At 37.2% G+C, this 17,507-nt stretch overlaps 1 protein-coding gene across 1 annotated transcript in view; it reads right to left on the bottom strand.

Annotated features, from left to right (window-relative positions):
• MEIKIN (meiotic kinetochore factor) overlaps positions 1-17,507 on the bottom strand; it is a 77,304-nt gene that overhangs the window by 10,689 nt on the left and 49,108 nt on the right. The window contains exons 11-12 of the mRNA XM_025924983.2: positions 16,798-16,878; positions 8,796-8,915 (exon numbers count right to left, since the gene is read on the bottom strand). Of these exons, the coding sequence (XP_025780768.1) occupies positions 8,796-8,915; positions 16,798-16,878 (201 nt within the window). The remainder of the gene's footprint in view (positions 1-8,795; positions 8,916-16,797; positions 16,879-17,507) is intronic.

The following is a 17,507-nucleotide window of genomic DNA, read 5'->3' as shown; positions in this document are numbered from 1 at the left end:
ACCAAGATGGCTGTAGGACCCAACCTAGCCGATCAACATATGTCATGCCCTGGGGGCACAGTGACTGGCTGAGACAAGAACATTGTAAATGGGCCAGCAGGACGATGGAATTGCTGAACTTGAGACTCTGGCACTAAGCCAAAATCCTTGAGGGGACTAAAGTGGTCCTAGATTGATACTCAATCCTTGCTATAGCTGTTGTAGTAGAAACAGATATAAATCCTCTTAGGGATACACACACACACACACACACACACACACACACACACACACGTATATATATATACATATATATATATAATGGATGGGATCCATTGATAGGATTTTTATCAACTAAGAGCAAGGAAATAAATGATCAGGGTCAGTATCAGAGTTGTTCTTCAAGATTCAGCTCAGAATAGTTCCAAGCAGAAATAAGAGACAAAATACATTTGACCTTATCCTCTAATTTTATTATAGCAATAATGAAATACCAAACTCATGACAAATCAAGCTACCATATATAAGACTGTACAGTATCAAACAATGGGGTTAAACCTATAGAACATCAGATATCAGAACTGCCAAATCAGAATAGAATAACAATGTATGAAATTATTAAAGAATTAACAATAGAAATCTCATGGATGAGCAAGCAACAAGAGACTACAGGAGTGAAAAGTAGATTTGAGAAAGAAACAACTAGAATGCCTTGAAATGAAAAATAAAATTTTTGAAATGCAAAATTCAATGGAGGTCTTAAGGAGCAAAATAGACACAACTGAAGAATTAATGTTTATTTATTTTTGAGAGAGAGAGAGAATCCCAAGCAGGCCTTTCATTATCATTTCAGAGCCCAACGCAGGGCTTGAATCCATGCACCATGAGATCATGACCTGAACCAAAATCAAGAGTTGGATGCTTAACTGACTGGGCCACATAGGTACCCCAACAAATAAATGAGAAATATTAAATAGACTTTTAAAGATATGGAGGATAGAAAGATGCCTAACTTATGCCAGTTACCATTCCAGAGAGAATAAAACAGATAATAGCTGAGAAATTTCCCAAACTGATGAAAGACATGAGTACACACATTCAGGAAGCCTAAAATTCTAAGCAACATTACAATAAAAAAACAAAAGCAAACACAATACTAATCTTTTTAAGTATACATCCCAGTGAAATTATAGCATACCCACAATAAGAAGTACTTTATAAAGTCCGGAAAGTTTAACTTTAAAAAGTCCCCAAGACCACCACAGGCTTAATGATTTGCCAAAAGGAATCACAAAATTCAGAAAAGCTGGTATATTCACAGTTATGGTTTATGATACAATAGAATACAAATTAAAATCCACAAAAGGAAAAGGCATATAGGGGGAGTCCAGGAGAAAAAGTATACAGAGCTCACAACAGGATGATAAGCTTCCAGTTGTCTCTCCTAGTTGAGTCACATGGATGGTGTTTAATTTTCCCAAGTGCAAAGTGTTGCCAACATCAGAAGCCCAGTAAACTTTGACTCAGATCCCAGTCTCCCAGAGGTCAAAATGATACAGAGGTAGCCCAAAGCCTCAGGTATCAAAAACAGGTATTTACCATAAATCACATTGTTAGCATAAACTATCTGGCATGGATACTCAAAGGGGTGATAACTCTTACAAAGGACTCTTTAAATCTCAATAGTAAAAAACCCAACACAATTAAAAAACAGGCCAAAGGCTTTTCTAGACAGTACACCAAAGATATATAGATGGCAGGGCGCCTGGGTGGCTCAGTCGGTTAAGCGGCCGACTTCGGCTCGGGTCATAATCTCACGGTCTGTGAGTTTGAGCCCCGCGTCGGGCTCTGTGCTGACAGCTCAGAGCCTGGAGCCTGTTTCGGATTCTGTGTCTCCCTCTCTCTGACCCTCCCCCGTTCATGCTCTGTCTCTCTCTGTCTCAAAAATAAATAAATGTTAAAAAAAAATTAAAAAAAAAAAGATATATAGATGGCAAGTAAGCATTTTAAATGATGTTCCACATGACATTTTCTCATCAAGGAGTGCAAATTAAAACAACGAGATACTACTACACACCTATTAGAATGGCCAATATCGGGACACCTGGGTGGCTCAGTCGGTTGAGTATCCGACTTTGGCTCAGGTCATGATCTTGAGGTTCAGGAGTTCAAACCCCACATTGAGCTCTGTGCTGACAGCTCAGAGCCTGGAGCCTGCTTTGGATTCTGTGTCTACCTCTGTCTCTGTCCCTTCCCTGCTCATGTGCTCTCTCTCTCTCTCTCTCAAAAATAAATATTTTTAAAAAAGAGAAAAGAAAACAAGAAAGATTCCTATTAATGACCTCACCTTCTACCTTAAAAAAGTAAGAAAAGAAAACCAAATCCAAAGTAAGCAGACAAAAGAAAATAACATGAGAGGAGAAATCAATAAAATAGAAAATAGAAAAATAGAGAAAAATCAATAAACCAAACTTCTAGCCACATTAATGAGGAAAGAAAAAAAATAAGACACAAATTATCAATATCAGGAATGAAAAAGGCTATATCACTACAGATACCAACATATTAAAAGGATAACAAGGGAACACTATAAAGAACACTTGACAATAAATTTGACAACTTCTAAAAAATAGACAAATTCCTTGAAATACACAAACTACCAAAGTTCACTCAAGAAGAAATAGGTAAGTTGAATAACCCTAAAGAGATTTTTTTTAAATGTTTATTTTTGAGAGAGAGAAAGAGTGAGAGAGTACGCATGTGTGGGCACATACATGGCAAAGAGAGACGGAGACAGAGGATCTGAAGCTGGCTACAGGCTGAGAGCTGAGATCCAGATGTGGGGCTGGAATGTAGGAACCATGAGATCATGACCCAAGCCAAAGTCGGATGCTCAACCAACTGAGCCACCAGGCCCTAAAGAGATTTTTAACGGTAGCTTATTTCATTTAAAAAAAAAAAAGTACTCCAGGTCTAGATGACTTCACTAGTGAACGCTACTAAACATTGAAGGCAGAAATACTAGTTCTTTTTGAGAAAACTGAAAATGAAGGAGTACTTTCCAACTTGTTCTATGAGGTTAGCATTACTCTGATGCCAAACTCAGACACAGACATCAATCAATCAATCAATCAATCAATCAATCAATGAAACTAAAGACCCTCACCAACACTGATGGAAAAATTCTAAAAACATTTTCACAAATTACATATATAAATATATAAAAATAAACATATACCAGGGGCACCTGGGTGGCTCAGTCATTTGAGCAGCCAACTTTGGCTTGGTTCATGATCTCACAGTTCATGGGTTCAAGCCCCACATCAGGCTCTATGCTGACAGCTCAGAGCCTGGAGCCTCCTTCCATTCTGTGTCTCCCTCTCTCTCTGCCCCTCCCCTGCTTGCGCTCTGTCTCTCTCTAAAATCAATATATTATACTCAATTCATAATCATCAACTCATCATATTAACAAACCAAAAAAGAAAAATTCTATTATCATCTTAATAACTAAAAAAAGTACATTTGGCAAAAATCCAGCATCCATTCCTGACAAAAACTCTTAAGTACATTAGGAAAAGGTGGGAACTTCCTCAACATAGGAAAGACTTATAGCTAAGATCATATTTAATGGTGAACTACTGAGTATTTTCCCTCAAAGTACAGAAACAAGGCAAGGATATCTGCTCTCCTCACTGCTCTCCCAGCATTGTACAGGAAAATCTAGCTAGTGAAATTAGTCAAGAAAAAAAAAGGCATCTGGATTAAAAAGGAAGAGGTAAACCTTTTTTCCACAGACAATATAACTGCCCAAGGCCCAATGGAATCTTGGGGTATGGAGGACTACTGGAACTAATAATTAAGTTTAGCAAGTTTACAATATACTTATGAATAGAATGTTTCTGTTCCCACAAAATTCATATGGTGAGGGGCGCCTGGGTGGCTCAGTCGGTTAAACACCTGACTCTTGACTTCAGCTCAGGTCATGATCTCACAGCCATGAGATCAAGCTCCATACTGAGTTCCACACTGAGCATGGAACCTGCTTGGGAGTCTCTCTCTCCCTTCCTGGCCCTCCCCAACTCATACACATGCAATCTCTCTCTCTCCCCACACAAAGAAATAAACATTAAAAAATATTAAATAAATAAATAATTAAAGAAATTTCATATGTTGAAGCCCTAACTCCCAACAAGACTATATTTGGAGATAGGCTCTGTGAGAGGGTGATAACGGTTAACTGAATTAATAAGGGTGAGGTCCTAATCTGAGAGTGCTGGTGCCCTTTTAAGAAGGGGAAGCAATACCAGAGCTCTTTTTTCTTTGTGCAAAGAGAGAAAACGCCAAGTGAAATCACAGCAAGAAGGTACACATTTACAAGACAGAAGAAAGCCCTTGGGGGAACTGAATAGGTCAACACCGTGGTCTTGGACTTGCCAAGCTCCATCCCTGTGAGAAAATAAATTTCTGTTGTGGAAGCCACCCAGTCTACAGTATTTGATTATGGCAACCCGAACAGATTAATATGATGATCAATATACACACAAAAAAGTATTTTTATATGCTAGCATTAATAGTCAGATATTGAAATTAAGAATACCATTTATAATAGTATCAAGAATATAAAATACTGTCGTCAGGTGGGAAATGATGACATCAAGTGGGAATAAGTGGGACCCAAAGAGTGAAAACTACAGAATGTTTCAGAGAGAAATTAAAGACTCAAAAAATGGATAGCTTTACATTTTTCTTGGGTTGGAAGACTCAATAACATCATGATGTCAATTATGCCCAAATTAATCTGTAGATTAATTCAATCCTAAATCAAAATTCCATCAGGATTTTTTTTCTTTTGGTAGAAAACAACAAGCTGATTCTAAAATTCATATAGAAATGCAAAGGACCTAGAATAGCCTAAACAATTGAAAAAGAAGAACAAAGTTAGAGGGCTAATACTACCTAATTTCAAGAATTGTTATAGTGCCACATTATTTAATACTATGTGGTACTTGTACAAAGCTAGACAAAAGATCAATAGAACAGAGTATCTGAAGCTGGCTCCCTGCTGAGAGCTGGGAGCCAGATGTGAGGCTCACTATGTTACACAACTAAAACTAATGTAACATTGTATGTCAACCATACTTAAAAAAAAAAAAAAAAGACTATTATAATAGGGTATTGCAATAGGGGAGAGAGACTGGACTTAAATCCAAATACAGCAAATACAGCAAGGGATTTACAGCTAACAAGCCGAATGGGGGAAGTCGGCAGTTGGAAAATTACTATGAAGAGACATCAAGGGTAAGGAGATTTTCGTAAAGATTTTCTGTGATACTGTGATTTTTAATAAGAAATATAGATTTGGTATTTCCCCCCATTGCTGACACAGAGCTCCTAAAACCTTTGTATTTCCCTAAGTGATAACAACAATAAAAGTGTTTTTGTTAATGCAATGAAACTTTAAGAATGCACTTAAGAATGGGGGCTGCTTGCCAGGGGAATCGACCCTGGATTAGAGGGTTGGAATTTCTAGGCCCACCCCATAACCTAGGTAGGGGAGAGGGACTAGAGGTTTACTCAGTTGTCAACGGCCAATGATTTAGTCAACCATACCTACAGAATGAATCTGTTACCAGCTAAACTCCAAGACCTGAACTCTACTGCTCACCTGCTTGTACCCACCAACCTTTGTCCCACATTTTCCCTGAAGCTCTTCTTTCCCATTTATCTCTTAACAGAGGCAAAGAACCAAGGGGCATAGCCTGGAAGAAGACCTTCTAGGGCCAGACCACCCAGATCAGTTTGAGCATAACCACCCTGCCCCTAATTCACGCTTGTACAGATGAACTATGGAATGACCCAAGCTGTGAATGGCAGTTACCTTTACCTCATTATAACACTAAAATCTCTGCCCAAGGAGGAGCACAAGCCTCATTTACATAATTATATGATATATGTACAAGCTTGTTTCCTTAAGTCGCATGCACCACCTTGTGCCTGCCTCCACATATGATGACAAAACTCCTTTACCTAAATATTCATCCTAACCCTAAATAAAAGGAAACCATTCACCGTTTCTGGGGAGTCATGGCTTTGGAAGTTATTCCCCATGATCTCCTTATTTGCTGCAAATAAAGTTTCCTTTGTGTGACAACTCTACCTGGTATAGTTTCTACATGTGACTTACCAAGGAATAAACTCATGTTAGTTTAGTTACATAGCGTCCATAAAACCCCAAAAGGACAGGGTTCAGAGAGTATCTGGGTTCATGAACATATGGAGATTCATGGACAGTGGTGCCCTAGAAGAAAGCATGGAAGCTCCTTGCCCTTTCCCCATATAATGCCCTATGCATTTCTTCCATGTGGCTATTCCTGAATTACACTCTTTCAAAATAAACCAATAATCCAGTAAGTAAAATGTTTCTCCAAGTTCTGTGAGCTACTCCAGTAAATTAATAGAATCCAAGGAGGGGGTCATGGGAACCTCTGATTTAAAGTCAGTTGATGAGAAGCAGAGATAACAATCTAGGCTTCCAAGTGGGATCTGAAGTGGAGGGTGGTCTTGTGGAATTAAGCCTTTTACCTGTGGAATCCAATATCTTTGGGAAGTGTCAGAACTGAGTTGAATTCTAGGACACCCAGCTGCTGAGAGGAGTATTGCTTGTTGGAGGTGTGGGGAGCCCCACTACACACACACACTTTGAAAATGGGTCCAGGAACCTAATTAGACCTAATAGGCTAGGGTGCCAAAGGCAGTCCAGGGGGATCAGATATCAAGGGTGGGAGATTCTCTGTAAACTGAGAAAATTCTTGCTAAAACTACATTCAGGATGGACACAGAAGCCCAAGGTCAAGGTCTAGTTAAGAAGAGGGCTCAGAGAAGCCTAACTAAAGTGTGATCAAGAAGAGGATCTTTGTCAATACAAATACTTGTATGTGAATGTTCCCAGCAGCGAACCAATCCAAATGCGTGAGTGAATGGATAAACCTCTATATACCACACAATGGAATACCAAGTGGTGGGTGAATGGATAAACCTCTGTATACCACACAATGGAATACTACTTATCACTAAAAAGGGCCAAACTATCAATGCACTCAACAACATGAATGAATTTCAAAATAATTATGCTAAGTAAAAGATGCCAGATCAAAAATTCTCCAATCTCTCACTTGAGTAATCCCCAAACTCCAGAAAAATGTAAACCAATCTATAATTACCATAACTAGATCAGTAGTTGCTTGGGGGGTAGGGGCAGGAAGGACAAGATTAGTAAACAGGAGGAGGAAACTTTTGGGTTGATAGATATTTTCACTATCTTGATTGTGGTGGTGGTTTCACAGTTGCATACATATGTGAAAACTTTCAAATTATACACTTTAAATAATGTGCAGTATATTGAATGTCAATTATTCCTCAATAAAGACGCTTTAAAATTTATTTTATTTTTATTTTACTTTATTTTATGTTTATTTTATTTTTGAGAGAGAGAGACAGAGCGTGAGTTGGGGAGGAGCAGACAGAGAGGGAGAAACAGAATCTAAAGCAGGCTTCAGACTCTGAGCTGTAAGCACAGAACCCAACACAGGGCTTGAACCCATGAACCATAAGATCATGACCTGAGCCAAAGTCAGATGCTTAACTGAGCCCAGGCACGCCTTTTTTATTTTAAAGAGAGAGCATGCAAGTGGGGGAGAGGGGCAGATGGAAAGAGAGAATCTTAAGCAGACTCTATACTTAGTGTGGAGCCTGACACAGGGCTCAATCACTGGGATCATGATCTGAGCTGAAATCAAAAGTCGGACACTTAACCAAATGAACCACCAGGCACCCCATAAGATGTTTTTTTAAAAAGGTAAAAGTCTCCCGTTTCACCTGACCTCTCGATATAATGTGCTATAGTCTTGTGTTTCCCTACTTCTTCCATTCCAAGTTCCTATTTCAATTTATTTTTACTTCCCTTCAGCCTCTTACACTACATTTTCTTTCTCTCTCTCTCTCTCAGGAAACTATCTCTTTAACTGCCTCTGGTCTCAGCTTTTTATAATCTGTTCTCCATCCCTGGAGCCAGAAGGACATATGATATCATCCCTTGTTCACAATTATTGGCCCCTCTCAGGAAAAAGATCCAAATTGTTTAATATGGATTAAAGACCCTTTGAAATCTTGGCCCTTATTTACCTTTAGAATCTCATCACCAGCTTTCTCCCCACCATCTGGATTCCCTTCCTCACCCCAGGGACTCACTGAAAAGATCTGGCTACACTAAACCACTACATATCCCTAAAATTTTGCCTTTTTATTTCTTTCTCCCTGCCTCTTTCTCTTACACTGTCCTTCTGTCTGTCTGCTCCCATGCTTCTTCTCTCTGGCTCTTTCTCTCCCCATACCCCACTTTCTGTTCCCTCTTTTTCTGCTTATCCCCTATCTCTACTCCCACCCCCATGGCACTTAGCTTGATGACTTTTATGTTTTCTTTTATAATAAAGCATAATACTTCTGTGTATTCATCCTAACACAATGAAATTGGTGACCACAGTTTTTATGTTATAGATGAAATAGGTGTTTTGGATCAAAGTAGGTTAATACTGTTTCCTCTAGTTGTTTAATAACCCCAAGTCTTGACAATGCAAAGTGTTCTGGCTGTGGCAGCCTAATATCTTTTATTTAGAATTGTAACTGATAGCTGCCTCCACATGTAGATGATGTTAGCCACAAATGAGCTACAGATTTCTTAGAGCATCTCATATACTAAGTACCTAATATGATAGTAATAATTTCTTTTAGTAATTGAAGGAAAAATTGAGAATACTAACCTCATTTGAAGAATTTTCTTGCAAACTTGACACTGGAAAAATTTCATTTGAATTAACATAAGTGCTGACATTTGGAAATAGTTCTTCAAAAGATGCTCTCTGCACTGAGGACAAATCAATCTATAAAAAATATATTACTCTTATAGAAGTGAAGTGCTGGAAAAGCAATTATTTTTACATACCTAAAGTTGAAATACTCTCTCATTAGAAGCATTTTCTTGTGAAAAAATATGGAGTTTCTTTCTAAGGTGATAAAAAGATTCTAAAATTGACTGTGGTGATGACTGAACATACCTGTGAATACACTAAAAAGCAGTGAATTTCACACTCTAAATAGGTGAACTATATGGAATGTGAATTATATCTCAATAAAGCTGTTTTTAAAAAGCCCACAACAACTCTATGTAGAAAACCCTAAATACTCCACCAAAAAATTGCTAGAATACATGAATTCAGCAAAGTCACAGGATATAAAATCAATGTGCATTTCTATACACCAATAACAAAGCAGAAGAAAAAGAATTCAAGGAATCAATCCCATTTCCAATTGCATCAAAAACAATAAGATACCTAGGAATAAACTTAACTAAAGAGGTAAAAGATCTATATTCTGAAAACTATAGAACACTTATGAAAGAAATTAAAGAGGACACAAGGAAATGGAAAAGTAGCCCATGCTCAGGGACTGGAAGGAAAAACATTGTTAAAATGTCTATACTCCCCAAAGCAATCTACATATTGAATGAAATCCCTACCAAATTACCACCTGCATTTTTCAGAGAGCTAGAACAAATAATCCTAAAATTTGTATGGAACCACAAAAGACTCCAATCCTGAAAAAGAAAAACAAAACTGGAGGCATCACGATTCTAGATTTCAAGCTATATTACAAAGCTGTAGTCATCAAGACAGTATGTTACTGGCACAAAAACAGACATAGATCAGTAGAACAGAGTAGAAAACCTAGAAATGGACCTACAACTATATGGTCAACTCTTCTTCAACAAAGCAGGAAAGAATATCCGATGGAAAAAAGACAGTGTTTTCAACAAATGGTGTTGGTAAAACTGGATGGCAGCATGCAGAAGAATGAAACTGGACCGCTTTCTTATACCATACAGAAAAATCAATTCAAAATGGATCAAAGACCTAAATGTGAGAAAGGAAACCATTAAAATCCTAGAGGAGAAACACACACAGCAATCTCTGTGGCCTTGGTCACAGCAACTTCTTACTAGACACATTGCTGAAGGCAATGGAAACAAAAGCAAACATCAACTATTGGGACCTCATCAAGATAAAAACCTTCTGCACAGTGTAGGAAACAATCAACAAAACTAAAAGGCAGCCTACAGAATGGGAGAAGATATTTGCAAATGACATAGCTGAGAAAGGGTTAATATCCAAAATCTATAAAGAACTTATCAAACTCAACACCCAAAAACCAAACAGCTCAGTTAAGAAATGGACAGGAGACATGAATAGACATTTTTCCAAAGAAGACACCCAGATGGATAACAGACACATGAAAAGATGGTCAACATCATTCATCATCATGGAAATACAAATCAAAACCACAATGAGATACCATCTTACACCTGTCAGAACGGCTAAATTTAACACCACCAGAAACAACAAGTATTGGTGAGGATGCAAAGAAAGGAGAACCCTTAAAAAAAAAAAAAAAAAGAAAGGGGAACCCTTTTGCACTACTGGTGGGAATGCAAATTGGTGCAGCCAAAGAACAGTACAGAGGTTCCTCAAGAAATTAAAAATAGAACTACCCTACAATCCAGCAATTGTACTATTAGGTATTTGCCCAAAGGATACAAATATACAGATTTGAAGGGGTACATGCACCCCGATGTTTGTATTAGTATTATCAACAATAACCAAACCATGCAGAGAGTGCAAATGTCCATCAACTGATGAATGGATAAAGAATATTTGGTATATGTACCCAGTGGAATATTACTCAACCATCAAAAAGAATGAAATCTTGCCATTTGCAATGATGTGGATGGAGCTAGAATGTATTATGCTAAGAGAAATAAGTCAATCATAAAAAGACAAATACCATATGATTTCACTCCTATGTAGAATCTAAAAAACAAAACAGATGAACATATAGGAAGGGGGGGTGAGAGAGAAGAGAGGGAAACAAACCATAAGAGACTTTTCATGACAGAGAACAAACTAGGGATTCACGGAGGGAGGTGGGTAGGAGATGGGCTAGATAGACGATGGTTACTAAGGAGGGCACTTGTGATAAGCAATGGGTGTTATATGTAAGTGATCAATCACTGAATTCTACTCTTGAAACCAATATTGCACTGTATGTCAACTAAAATTTAAATTAAAAAAAATAAAAAGTAAAAAAAAAATAAAAAGCCCACTACAAAAAAAGTGTTAAACATACAATTACTATGTGACTCAGCGATTCTACTTCCTCTTACAGGTATATACCCAATACAGTTGAAGACATATATTCACACAAAAACTTGCACATGAGTGTTCATAACAGTATTATTTTTCATAATGCTACCAAACTGACAAATTAGTAAGCAAAATGTGGTATATCCTTGCCATGGGATATTATTCAGCCAGAAATAAGGAAGAAAGTACATGTTATAACATGGCTGAATTTTGAAAACATTATGTTAACTGAAAGAAGGCAATTACAAAAGGCCACATATTCTATGATTCCAGTTATATAAAATAGCCAGAACAAGTAAACCTATAAAGAACTTTTTTCCTCAGCTTGAAAAACTGATCGATGGTTAATTCTCACACTCCATTCTACTAGGAGGGTGTTAAAGGTAACAATGTCAACATTGCTGGTGGTAAAAATGATGATAAGTTGTATCCAGACTAGGAAAGGCTATGAATGAATAAATGATAAATATACTATATGTAAATAGCTCCTATGAAAAGCACCATACTTTGAATTTCTCTGACTCTTCATGTTTATTTATTTTTGAGACAAAGAGAGACAGAGTGAGAGTGGGAGGAGGGGGAGAGAGAGAGGCTCCAAGAATTTGAAGCAGGCTCCAAGCTCTGAACTGTCAGCAAAGAGCATGAAGCAGGGCTGGAACTCACGAACTGCGAGATCATGACCTGAGCCAGAGTCAGATACTTAACCAACTGAACCACCCAGGTGCCCATGAATTTCCCTGACTTGTAATCTGGCATGTCTCTTGTGGGGACCCTGGAAGCTATGTCTATGTGCTATCACAAAATATACTAGATCTCATCTTCTTGTATCTGAGTTGTCCCCAAACTGCTAAATAAACTGCTTCATGGACTTCTGTGAAAACTGATCCCACTAAAGAGGAACACCATTTCTGCCCTGCTTGCAAGTTGTATTCCTGTTGTTTACTTGAATATGAGAAGAACCCTAATTGGGTAAGAGCCAAATTCTAAGACTCTTATAAGAAAACAGAGGGGGAAAATTTAATGACATTGAATTGTGCAATGCACTCTTGGCTATGACACCGAAAGCACAGGCAAAGAAAAAATAGATAAATTGGACTACATATAAATTAAAGCTTTTGGAGTGTCTAGTGTGGCTCAGTCGGTTAGGTGTCCGAATTCAGCTCAGGTCACGATCTCATGGTTCATGAGTTTGAGCCCCACATGGGCCTCTCTGTTGTCAGCGGAGAGCCTGCTTTGGATTCTCTGTCTCCCTCTCTCTGCCCTTCTCTCTCTCTCTCTCAAAAATAAACATTTAAAAAAAATGAATGCTTTTGTACAACAAAGGATACTGTCAACAGAAGGAAAAGGTAACCCACAGAATGGGAGAAAATATTTGCAAACTATATATCTGATAAGAAGTTAAAATCTCAAATATATTAAAAAAACTCCTATAAAACGGGAACCCTCTTGCACTGTTGGTGGGAATGCAAATTGGTGCAGCCACTCTGGAAAACAGTGTGGAGGTTCCTCAAAAAATTAAAAATAGACCTACCCTATGACCCAGCAATAGCACTGCTAGGAATTTACCCAAGGGATACAGGAGTACTGATGCCTAGGGGCACTTGTACCCCAATGTTTATAGCAGCACTCTCAACAATAGCCAAATTATGGAAAGGGCCAAAATGTCCATCAACTGATGAATGGATAAAGAAATTGTGGTTTATATGCACAATGGAATACTACGTGGCAATGAGAAAGAATGAAATATGGCCCTTTGTAGCAACGTGGATGGAACTGGAGAGTGTTATGCTAAGTGAAATAAGCCATACAGAGAAAGACAGATATGTACGGTTTCACTCTTATGTGGATCCTGAGAAACTTAACAGAAACCCATGGGGGAGGGGAAGGAGAAAAAAAAAAAAAAGGTTAGAGTGGGAGAGAGAGCCAAAGCATAAGAGACTCTTAAAAACTGAGAACAAACTGAGGGTTGATGGGGGGTGGGAGGGAGGAGAGGGTGGGTGATGGGTATTGAGGAGGGCACCTTTTGGGATGAGCACTGGGTGTTGTATGGAAACCAATTTGACAATAAACTTCATATATTGGAAAATAAATAAATAAATAAATATTCAAAACAAATAAAAAAAATTAAAAAAACTCCTATAACTCAACAATAAATAAATAAGCTGATTAAAAAATGGGCAATTGACTTGAGTAGACATGTCTCAAAAGAAGATACATAAGTGGCAAATAAGCACATAAAAAGATGCTCAATATCACTAGCCATTAGGGAAATAGAAATCAAAACCATAATGAGATACCGTCTTACACCCATGAGGAAGGCCATTAGTTAAAAAACACAGCTGTGGCACCTGGGTGGCTCAGTTGGTTAAGTATCCAACTTTGGCTCAGGTTCTCGTGTTTCACGAGTTTGAGCCCCACATCAGGCTCTGTGCTGACAGCTCAGAGCCTGGAGCCTGCTTCAGATTCTGTGTCTCCCTCTCTCTCTGCCCCTCCCTGACTCATGTTCTGTCTCTCAAAAACAAATAAAAACATTAAAAAAATTTTTTTAAAAACACAGAGTTGTAATCATCAAGACAGTTTGGTATTGGCACAAAAACAGACACATGGATCAATGGAATAGAAAACCCAAAAATGGACCCATAAATATGTGGCCAACTAATCCTTGAAAAAAGCAGGAAAGAGTATCCAGTGGAAAAAAAAAGTCTCTAGCAAATGGTGTTAGGAGAACTGGACAGCAACATGCAGAAGAATGAACCTGGACTACCTTCTTCTACCATACACACAAAAAAACTCAAATGGATGAAAGACCTAAACATAAGACAGGAAGCCATCAAAATCCTAGAGGAGAAAACATGCAACAACCTCTTTGACCTCAGCCATGGCAACTTCTTACTTGACATGTTTCTGGAGGCAAAGGAAACAAAAGCAAAAATGAAATACTGGGACCTCATCAAGATAAAAACCTTCTGCATGGTGAAGGAAACAAACAGCAAAACTAAAAGGCAACCAATGGAATGCGAAAAGATATTTGCAAATGACATTTCAAAGAAGACATCCAGATGGCTAACAAACACATGAAAAGATGCTCAACATTACTCATCATCAGGGAAATACAAATCAAACCACAATGAGATACCACTTCATACCTGTCAGAATGGCTAAAATTAACAACTCAGGCAACAAAAGATGTTGGCGATGCAGAGATGTGGAGAGGAACACTTTTGCACTGCTGGTGGGAATGTAAACTGGTTCAGCCACTGTGGAAAACAGTATGGAGGCTCCTCAAAAAATTAAAAATACAACTACCTTACAATCCAGCAATTGCACTACTAGGTATTCATCCAAAGGATAAAAAAATGCTGATTCAAAGGGGCACATGCACCCTAATGTCTATAGCAGTGCTATCAACGATAGCCAAATTATGGGAAGAGCCCAAATGCCCATCAATTGATGAATGGATAAAGAAGATGTGCTACATACAATGGAATACTACTTGGCAATGAGAAAGAATGAAATCTGGCCATTTGTAGCAATGTGGATGGAACTAGAGATTACTATGATAAGTGAAACAAGTCAGGCAGAGAAAGACGGATACCATATGTTTTCACTCATACAAGGATCCTGAGAAACTTAGAAGACCAGGGGGGAAGGGAAGGGGAAAAAAAAACTTATAGAGAGGGAAGGAGGCAAACCATAAGAGACTCAAATACTGAGAACTAAGGGTTGATGAGAGGTGGGAGATAAGGGAAAGTGGGTGATGGGCATTGAGGAGGGCACCTGTTGGGATGAGCACTGGGTGTTGTATGAAAACCAACTCAACAATAAACTATATATATATATATATATATATATATATATATATATATATATATATAAAGATGTGGTACATATAAACAATGGAATACTACTCAGCGATCAAAAAGAATAATCTTGTCATTTGCAACACAATGGATGGACCTAGAGTGTATTATGCTAAGCTAAATAAGTCAGTCAGAGAAAGACAAATGTCATGATTTCACTCATATGTGGAATCTGAGAAACATAACAGATAATCATAGGAGAAGGGAAAGAAAAATAAGATAAAAACAGAGAGGCAGGCAAACCATAAGAGACTCTTAAATACGGAGAACAAACTGAGGATTGCTGGAGGGGAGGCGGCTGGGACGGGTGGGTTAAAGGGTGATGGGCATTAAAGAGGGCACTTTTTGGGATAAGCACTGGGTGTCATATGTAAGAGATAAATCATTGAAGCCAAGATTACACTGTATATTAATGTGAATTTAATTTAAAAAATAAAATAAAAATACAATTGCACTTATGTTTGAATACATCCTAGAAAAAAAATGTCTTGGAAAATAAAAAACTACTATGTATATTCTTCATGCTTTTCTGCCTTTCTTGAAATTTATATTTTCAATGAACATGTATTTTATAATTGAAGATAGATGTACTTCTGTTTCTAAAGAAAAAAAATATATTCAAAATCTTGGAGCAGAGTTAATCTGTCATTGTGTCAATTTTGTGGCAGGATGATGTAACTAACTTTTTTCCTTAGAACGTATTGACATTCATTTAAAGATAACGTAACACATTTGTGTTCATCAAGGTAGTCTGTGGATATGATTAAACATGAATGCCCACCTTATAGTAAGAAATAAAATGAAAATTGTAAACAAAACAAAACAAAACAGAAAAACACACAGAAAATAGTAAGTGTTGGCAAGGATGTAGAGAAGTTGGAATGCTCGTACATTTTACGGAGAATGTAAAATAGTACAGCTGATATGGAAAAGAGTATGGCAGCTCCTCAAAAAGTTAAAAATGAGAATTACCATATGATCCAGCAATTTCACTTTGAAGTATATACCTAAAAGAAGTGAAAGAAGAGATACAAAGAGATATGTGAACACCCATGTTCAAAGCAGCATTATTCACACTGGCCAAAAGATGAAGCAACCCAAATGTCCACAGACAATTGAATGGATAAACAAAATGTGGTATATACATATAATGGAATATATTAATCCTTTAAAAAGGAAAAAATTTCTGACACAGGCTACAACATTGGTGAGGACATTATGCTAAATGAAATTTGTCACAAAAGGACAAACTCTATATGATTCCATTTATACAAAGTATCTAGAATGGTCAAAATCATAGAGAGAAGTTAGAATAGTGTTTGATAGGAACTACAGGATGGAGAAATGGGGAGCTATTGTTTAATGTATGGAGTTTCAGTTTTGCAAGAAGAAGAAAGTTCTGAGTGAAAAAAAAAGTGATGGTTCTACAACAATATGAATGTACTTGAACTGTATAGTTAAAAAGAGTTAAAATGGTATGTTTACTTACCATATTTTACTACAATAAAAAAATGAAAAAGAATCTTTCTAATTTTTCTTCCACATATAACACTATATAGAGTACTTCCAGCAAAAGCATGTTTATACAACAGAAAACCACAGACATCATTCCATATGTACAAAATTCTCCTGGTGTGGCACAAACAGAAAAATAGGGAGGAGGGGGAACCAGAAAATAGATACAAGTGCCAAATGCTAATACTTACCACTAAACCAGCAGTTTGCGAAGATGGAGTACTTGTTAAGAGGTCTCTGCTTTTCTTATCAGGAGTACTAGAATTTGTACTCTATAAATGTTTTGTGAAATAGGGGATTGAATAGCAGAAAGAAAGAAAAAAATTAATACAGTAAAAACACAGTATCAAATTAGTAGACTAGATCATAATGTGTCAGACTAATAAAATTTTAATGTGCTAATTAAATTTTAAACCACTAGACAAGAAACTAAAAAATCTTCTGGCTTGAGCTAGGTCAAGAAACTCCTAAGAGAAATCTATGTAGGACAAGAACTATGCAAGAATACTTTGCGTGAAATCACTATTAATTTCAGAAGGAACACTAATTTAAGTTTTCAACTAGGAAATGGTGCTATGATTATCTTTTTTACTGCTAATAAAAAAGTATTTTACTTTTAGAATTTGTTTAATTCCTAGTATATTATTTTACTTTTTATGGAAAGGGATTTTAAGTTATTTCTGAAGCTGTTAAAAATATGTGTAATAAGGATAATTGGTTTAAAATAATACATATAAATGTATATAGACACTTCCATATATGCAGTATCAAAGTCAGAGAAATAATAAAGGCTCAATTCCTATTTTTTGAAGATGCAAAGAATCAGACACACAGAGAGACAGGTAGACAAATCAAGAAAGAGAGAGCAAGAGAAAGACAGGATCAGAGACCTAAAAGTTTA

The sequence above is a fragment of the Puma concolor genome, chromosome A1 (assembly GCF_028749965.1).
Source record: "Puma concolor isolate L17-30 chromosome A1, mPumCon1.1.hap2, whole genome shotgun sequence".
NCBI classification, from domain to species: Eukaryota; Metazoa; Chordata; class Mammalia; order Carnivora; family Felidae; genus Puma; species Puma concolor.
Note: the sequence above shows the minus strand (reverse complement) of the source record. Positions and strands in the feature narration are given on the sequence as shown.